The 8,186-nt window shown below is 48.0% G+C and overlaps 1 protein-coding gene across 1 annotated transcript; it reads right to left on the bottom strand.

Annotated features, from left to right (window-relative positions):
* Positions 1–2,413: 2,413 nt before the first annotated feature.
* On the bottom strand, positions 2,414–7,842 carry BMP15 (bone morphogenetic protein 15). The gene is made up of 2 exons (NM_001199117.1): positions 7,515–7,842; positions 2,414–3,267 (listed from the first exon to the last, which is right to left on the bottom strand). Exons 1-2 carry the CDS (start codon positions 7,840–7,842, stop codon positions 2,414–2,416), a joined length of 1,182 nt encoding a protein of 393 aa, NP_001186046.1.
* Between the last annotated feature and the right edge of the window lie 344 nt (positions 7,843–8,186).

The raw sequence follows: 8,186 nt of genomic DNA, 5'->3' as shown, positions 1-8,186 counted from the left end.
AAAGCCACAGACAGAAAGGAAGAGACAGAGCAAAATGTCTTCCATGCATTGGTTCACTCCCCAAATGGCCAGAGCTGTGCTGATCCAAAGCCAGGAGCCAGGAGCTTCTTCCAGTTCTCCCACACGGATGCAGGGGCCCAAGCACTTAGGCTGTCTTCCACGGCTTTCTCAGCCATAAGCAGAGAGCTGGATTGGAAGAGAAGCTGGGACAGGGACCCATATGGGATGTCGGTGCTGCAGGTAGAGGCTTAGCTCACTACACCACAGCACCGGCCCCTCACCAAAACTTTCAGTTGTGTGTTCATCAAGGAAAACTTAACTAGGGGCAAGGCTCTGCTAATAGAAGGTAATACACACCTGAAATTCCTCAAAAAGAAGCCCTTTTTTTCAAGACAGTGAGACCAGACTGTGTTAAAGGTGTCATGGGGGCAGTGAGGGAGAGAAATATCTGAGCTGATTCCAAAAGATCCAGTATAAAAGCTAGATGGGTCAAATGATGTTAAGAGTATGTGCATTTATAGACTTGCAAGGTACTCACTCTATGTAGAATGAATTGCTAAGAGTGGTAAAACCTAGCCGGCGCCGTGGCTCAATAGGCTAATCCTCCACCTTGCGGCGCCGGCACACCGGGTTCTAGTCCCGGTCGGGGCACCGGATTCTGTCCCGGTAGCCCCTCTTCCAGGCCAGCTCTCTGCTATGGCCAGGGAGTGCAGTGGAGGATGGCCCAGGTGCTTGGGCCCTGCACCCCATGGGAGACCAGGAAAAGCACCTGGCTCCTGGCTCCTGCCATCGGATCAGCGCGGTGCGCCGGCTGCAGCGGCGGCCATTGGAGGGTGAACCAACGGCAAAGGAAGACCTTTCTCTCTGTCTCTCTCTCACTGTCCACTCTGCCTGTCAAAAAAAAAAAAGAGTGGTAAAACCTGTTGACTTATGATGGGTAGATAAGCTAGGGATTTACATTTGGCAAACACATGCTTCTACCCTAAGCCAATCCCATTCCAATGAGAATGGCTATAAGGCCAGTCAAGGGAAAAAATTGGACAGGGGAAAATACTAGGCTTCCTCACAAGGGCACCTTGTTGAGGGTTAATCGCTTGCTGCACTGCCTTAAGAGTAGGTCTTCTGAGGATCCTCCAGCCTTGACCTTTGGGGATTAGAGTTGAGCTCCAGACCATAGCTAGAGGGAACAAAGGAAATAAATTTCTTCCACCCACTCCCTCCCAATCCCCCAAACACTCAAGATTCTTTTTACAACAAAATCATTTATTTGCAACACATCCCAGTCCCATTATTTAAATACAGCATAGAGATAGAAAGGAGTCACGCTACAAGCATCATTTGGCCCAAGGGTCCCATGCCTCCCAAAAGACAGCGAGCCTGCCTCCCTCAGAGGCCCAGGCCCAGAGCCAAACTGGCCACAAGAAACAGGCAAGCACAGAATGAACTCACTTCCAGGACTCAGCACATTTCACCCTTCCCCCACAATCCTCTGCTCCCATGCATCCCTAAGTCAGGCCAACTCCTAGCCTGAGCCACCAGGGAGCTCTCTGTGGGATATTTAACAAGAATTTAAGTTATATAAAATTTAAAATTGCCTTGTGAAATCTGTTGTTTCATACAGTTTAAAATATCCCTCCATACATAATCCTCATCAGGTGACAGCCCTCATCATATACACCCGAGTTTTGAAATGACTGCCATCTGAGGAAGCTCCATACTCAAGCTTCCTTATGGGTCTCATTAAAGGCTGTCTTTATCCTATGATGGAAGGAATCCCAGGTGCTTTTTCCAGATTCAGGGGCTGAGAGGAAAAGCCCTGGTAGCTTAGAAAAAGATTTCTATTAGAGACTGATACCTAAGTTTTCTAGTCTACTTGAGAAACATTTTAGGTACAATATATACAAGGCAATACAAGCACAGAGAGAGGCAGTCTATCTGATTAGGAACTAGTTTCTAGGAGATAGGAGGCAAGGAAGAGGAATGTAAAATCTCAACCTACTTTCACCACTGCAAATCTTCGAGAGCCTTAGAGGATGGACATTATGAACAGTCTACCACTCCCAGCTTCTGATGGAACAACCTCTGAAGGTCTACCACCATGGACTGGAAACTTTTGACAGTCACAATAAAAAAGGTCAAGAAAATAGAGAACACACCTCCAAGAGAACACCTAATGCAATCATAAGGGCTCTAACTAGTTGTCAAACCACACTGATCCATGCTAGTGGATTGGTATTAGAAGTGCTGTTATAAATTGAGTCCTTCACAAGTGGGAGAAGAGACAAATAGTAGCACTTCAGGCAAGAAATAGGAGCTATATAGATTAGGTAGAGGATAATTTGCTGGTTTGATATTGGTCTTTATTTTAAACCCTTTTCCAATTTCTTGGGAAACCTTAGCTGTACCTTGGCTGTCACCGACATGTGCAGGACTGGGCAATCATATCCTCATACTCCTTGTACAAAATACTCCCATTTGCCTCAATGAGCAGGATGCTAATGGGAACATACTTATAAGGGACACAGGAGGGTTGAGGAACACTCTGGTCCACCAGCTCATTGACAAGGTTCTGAATGATGGCATGATTAGGGGAATTGAGACCATAGCGCAGCACCCGAGGACAGACCCCCTTACAGTAGTTTGGCGTGTAGAGATGAGGAGCAATGATCCAGTGATCCCAGCCCAGCTGGCGGAAGCTCACTTGGAAGGGGTGGAGAGAACACTGGTTGTTTTCAGTCCCATCATGTACCCGAGAAGAGCCAGGAACCTCAGATGCGATACTGCCTGCTTGCCGGGTCCTCCGCAGAAGAGGAGAGTCCCTTTCCATAAACTCCTCCAGGCCTCTGGAGGGAGCTTTGGCCTTCTGAATGCTTCTGTGAGTGTCATTGAAATAGAGTAACAGGAAGGCAATGTCCAAGGATGACGTGCTGGGCCACTGGAACTCTAGAACTTCACTCCCTTTTTGCTGCTGACACATGTAGCGCAGTCGTAGCACTCTGCGCCCCTTGTGGTTCCAGAGCCTTTGCTGAATGTGTTGTGTGATATCCATCTCCATCCAAGCTTTAGACATCAGAGAAGGTTTTGCAGAGCCTCTTCCTGGAGGAAGGTGGTTGGTTGGGCTTTTCTGGACCCAGGGCTCCACGTGGCAGGAGAGACGGAAGTGAGCAAGGTGGAGTTGATGGCGGTAAACCACCGTGGCTTTTACTAGTTGGTACGCTACCCGGTTTGGTCTCAGAGGAAAGTCCAGGGTCTTTATATGCCAGGGACCTGCATAAGAGGGAAAAATAGGGGATCAGCTTACCATCCAGCCCAAATTTTCATCTAAAGTTGCTCAGTAATAGATCTGTGATCAGTCCTAAAGTTAACCCAAGGTCATGACAACTAGCTATCACTTATTGAGTAATTACTAATAAACTAGATGTTTTGTGTGCATGACCTCTAACCCTCAGTCTCATGAGATACTATCCATGTACTGCAGACAATTGAGGCTCAAAGAAGCTGTGTCAAGGGAGACAGTGTGAGTGTGTGGTAGAGTTGAGATTTAAAGCCAGTCTATTTCCTTAAGTTGTATCACTTTTACTTTTAAATCACATAGTACTGTCTTAGGAGAAAAAAACCCAATTGTAGAATTATTTTGTGCATGTATATTGATTGTATGCATGAGGATCAATCATATTAGTCGACTATTAAAGGTGATCAATTAAGAGAATCAGAATATATGGGTTAAGAAAAGGTCCTCACATCCCATCAGTGTATGGATGTGGCTTTGGGGCAAGAATCTAATATCAGGTGCTATGGCCTTCCATTACTGAAATTCAGGACCAAGACACAATGGTGGGGGACAACCATTTTACCATTTCTGCATTTCTACCTTCCACCAACTTCAAGAATTGCTTCTAGAGTATTTTTTCCTCCTTCGGTCATATCCCCTTTAACTCAATCTTTCCCATTTCTATTCCCCTGCTGGAAAATGGTTCTCTACTTACCTCTTATTTTACCACCATTCCTCTAAATATCATTTAACAAAGACTTGATCATAAGCATTTTGTTTCCTGGGCAGTCTACTAAGAAGCTGTATGCCCCTTGGTGATGAAGAACCTTCATCCAAACAGTAGTGCTGACACCCAGTGGTCAAAGGGTTGGAAGGCTGGGTCTGCAGCACTCCGAACTTCTGCTCCCTCTCCTGGCAGAGGTCAGGAGCAGAGACTACAAAAACTGGGTTATCAACAGGGAAAAAGCCTTCTCCGATTTCTATGTCAATTTATATATTATTCGCCCAATATCCTTCCTTTATTGAATCCACGAAACAAGAATCTCTCAGTAGTCTTGGCACTTTCAATATAGAAGTTCTTCAGACCCATGTTTACTACACCCTCGAGTTTGGAGTCCTAGACGCCATTGACACAAGGTCCAGGGCAGGCTTCTATTTGCTTTCTCAAGTTATTCCACAGTTCCATCTTTCAATGATCTTTCCAAGAGGCCCGCCCATATACTTGCCCCACCCCACCTAAAAGGAACCAAACCCAAACCTCTAGCAGGCTGTCTGGGTGAGGAACTGCCCTTTCTTTTCAGACTTTGACATCACATGTTTCCTGAAGCAGGGTGGGGTTGCTCAGAATCAGAGCCAGGAAGGGTCTACTCAGAAGTTTTCAGGGAAAGGGGTGACTCACACATCCTGTGTGATTGAACCTGTCATCTGCTTCTGGATCCTTTTCAAAGCTCTTAAATGCTAGTATGTTCCACAGTTGGACCAGCATATTTGCTTTTTTCTGGGCATCCTCCTTTCTAGTCTCATGTCATCCGCACAAACTTGATTTGTGCAGCACCCCACTGCCCTTAAGAACACAATGCAGATCCCTTATGACTTACAAGTCCCTGCCTCTCTTCCGCTTCATATCCTGCCGCTTCCACGATGCTCATGAGGCTCCAGCGCCTCATTGATCTTCCTTCTGCTCTTCAAGTAGGAAGAGAGGGTTTTCACCTTCTAATCCTTTGCACCTGTGTTCCTTCAGATACCATCAGGCCTCTTCTCACTCCTGGCTTCTTATGTTATAGGCTTCAGCATGGATGTTATCTTTACGAAGAGACCCTCCCTGAGGACCCTCCGGAGGGGGAAGATTACATTGCCTCTCCATAATAGCCGATTTCTTTCCTTTGACAGTGTGTGCTACAACTGGCAGTTACTTTGCTAGGTTTGCTTACGTGTCTCTCCCAGGAGAACAAATGCTATAGGAGAGCAGGGGTTTTGCCTGTCCATGTCTCTGGCACTCAGTAGATGCTGAATAAGTATTGGTAGAATGAATCTCCATTGACAAGCTATTTTCCTCTTTCCTTAAAATGCATTTCTCTGATGACATGCAGAGTCTCCTTACTACTTCTGCAAGATCCAGGTCAAACAATGTCAACAAGGCCTCCTAACAGTCTCTCTGCTTCTGTAAGCAGTGAGCCATTTCTTTGCAGTTTTTGGAGATCTTTTTTTTTTGACAGGCATAGTGGACAGTGAGAGAGACACAGAGAGAAAGGTCCTGCTTTTTCCATTGGTTCACCCCTGCAATGGCTGCTGCGGCTGGCATGCTGCGCTGATCCGAAGCCAGGAGCCAGGTGCTTCTCCTGGTCTCCCATGTGGGTGCAGGGCCCAAGCACCTGGGCCATCCTCCACTGCACTCCCGGGCCACAGCAGAGCGCTGGCCTGGAAGAGGGGCAACCAGGACAGAATCCGGCGCCCCAATCGGGACTAGAACCCGGTGTGCCGACGCTGCAGGCGGAGGATTAGCCTATTGAGCCGCGCCACTGGCCAGGAGATCTATTGTTTATCCTTTTCAAAGCGCTTGTTATAACATCATTTGGTGATTATCTCTCCATTCTAGTATACTGGAGTTTCTAGAGGTCAGGGAAGAACTACTTGCCTCTACTTATCCAACCCGAACATAGTGCCTGGTGCTCAGTTAAAATCTGTTGAGTCAGCACTGCATGGTGATTAGAGCACAGGCCTGGGGCCTTGAAAGCCTGGGCCTGACAAGCAGCTCTACCAATTGCTTAGCTGCAGAACGTCTGGTAAGTTTCTCTGAGCCTTGATTTCCTCATCTGTGAAATGGCACACTGATATTACTAACTTCAAATGGCAGTGGCAAGGATCAAAGAGTACATGTGTAAGGCATTTTACGCAAGGCCTAGTTCACAGTCAGCACACAGGAAGGATTAGCTAGGAACACATTGTCTTACAGTGGTGAAGGGAGGTGGATAAATCTGTGATCTCTGAGACTGGTAAAATCCCCAGACTGATCTCACCAGATTCCCAAGAGTTGCTTGAAATTGATGGCTATCTACATTCCCCCCCAGAGCCCTGCCCTTCAGGAGCCTGCTGCTTTCCTGGAACAGTATCTAGTGCAGATGTCCAAAGCACAATCAGTCATGATGAAGACAAAGAAAATTCCAAACTATATTTAGTAGCAAAATCCCAGAGTAGCAACACAGTCCAAATAGAAAAACTCCTTGGTGTACAAGGATATTGGGGGTACAGACTTAGAAGACTTGAGAAGTTATGGACCAACTCTGCAATCAGACAGACTTGAGCTCACACCCCATCTCTGCCACCCACTGTCCGCATGACATTTGCAAGTTACTTAACCTCACCATGCCTTAATGTGACTTTAAAATTAAGCTAATTGCTTAATGACAGCTATTGATAGTAGCTGTCATTAAGGATTCAATTCAACGGCAGATGGTCACAGAGGTAAGCAGGCAACTGGTTGTGTGTGTTTCTGTCCTTTCTGAGGCCTTGGGCATTTCCCCAACTTGCCATCCTGTACCCTTTCTCTTCTAAAAGCCTGCCTCCTGTACCCTATACTTTTTTTTTTTTTGGACAGGCAGAGTGGACAGTGAGAGAGACAGAGAAAGGTCTTCCTTTGCCGTTGGTTCACCCTGCAATGGCCGCCGCGGCCGGCACGCTGCGGCTGGCACACCGCGCTGATCTGAAGGCAGGAGCCAGGTACTTATCCTGGTCTCCCACGGGGTGCAAGGCCCAAGCACTTGGGCCATCCTCCACTGCACTCCCTGGCCACAGCAGAGGGCTGGCCTGGAAGAGGGGCAACCGGGACAGAATCCGGCGCCCCGACCGGGACTAGAACCCGGTGTGCCAGCGCCACAAGGCAGAGGATTAGCCTAGTGAGCCGCGGCGCCGGCCCCTTTACCTTTTAAAGAGCCTGCCACAGGAAGATAACTGGGCATTTCTCAGTCACAGGATACAACAAGGGATAAGGCCTTTGAAAGATAGGGGCCAACACATTGCTTAGTTGTCCTGGGACCTGGAAAACACTCTTCTATAGGCCCCAAGGCAATGTATTCTTAAGCTGGAGCCTTAAAGAGAAGCAGGCTTGGAGCCAGCTTCTGCCAAACTTGCCATCCTCTGAAAAACCAAGCCTGAGAAAACAAGCCTCCCGCCAGGCAACGAGGCCCAAGAGCCTCCCTCTTCTCCATTTCTCTCTCCTCCAGGCAGTGTGGCGCAATGAACTCACCTCGTAGCGGCCTTGCCACATTAGCCAAGGGCCTTACCAGCCTCACCATGGTGGCTCCAATGGTGCGGTTCTCCCTTGGGTGCCCGTGAGGGTCAGCCGAACGCTGGTACAACTCCAACATGTATCGCAGGGGATGCCCTTGGAGCTGTGGCTTCCTCTGCTGCTTGTCAGGGGCTTCTTCTAGCAGCTCCCGAATCAGAGGCAAGGTAGGGGCCTCAGCCAGGAGGGCAATAGAAGACTGCCCCACCTTGGCTGCTTGAACTCTGTGCTCCATAAAAATCACCAGTCCCCAAAGAAGAAGGGCTCTCAGGATGCTGAGGAGGGCCATCTTGCAAGGTCGGGTATTCAGCAACAGGCTCCAATCCAAGTCCAAAGGGGTGTCACTCATGCAGGTAACCACATCCCAACTTCACAACCACCAAGGATGGAGCAAGAAAAAGAGGCAGGCAGGTAGGCCCTATGTTACTTCCTCTGGGAGAACCTTCCAGGCCAAAAGGAGGCCACCTAACTGAGCCTCTTTGCATCAAAACAAACAGAAACAACAGGTGGGACAAGGAGCATGCCCCTCCTGCTCTTCAGGGCTGGAAACAAGATATTCGGAGGCTGAGATAACTTAAAAGGAGAGATCCATTCTGGGACCTACTCCTTCACCTTATCCGCTAGGATGAAAGA

Source organism: Oryctolagus cuniculus, chromosome X, assembly GCF_051225735.1.
Source record: "Oryctolagus cuniculus isolate XC-2025 breed Fujian yellow rabbit chromosome X, ASM5122573v1, whole genome shotgun sequence".
Classification (NCBI taxonomy): domain Eukaryota; kingdom Metazoa; phylum Chordata; class Mammalia; order Lagomorpha; family Leporidae; genus Oryctolagus; species Oryctolagus cuniculus.
Note: the sequence above shows the minus strand (reverse complement) of the source record. Positions and strands in the feature narration are given on the sequence as shown.

Coding starts and splice junctions, on each gene's coding strand:
- BMP15 (NM_001199117.1), bottom strand. CDS start 7,842: ATGGCCCTCCTCAGCATCCTGAGAGCCCTTCTTCTTTGGGGACTGGTG. Junction 3,268..7,514: donor TGTGGCAAGGCCGCTACGAG/GTGAGTTCATTG, acceptor CCTCTTATGCAG/GTCCCTGGCATATAAAGACC.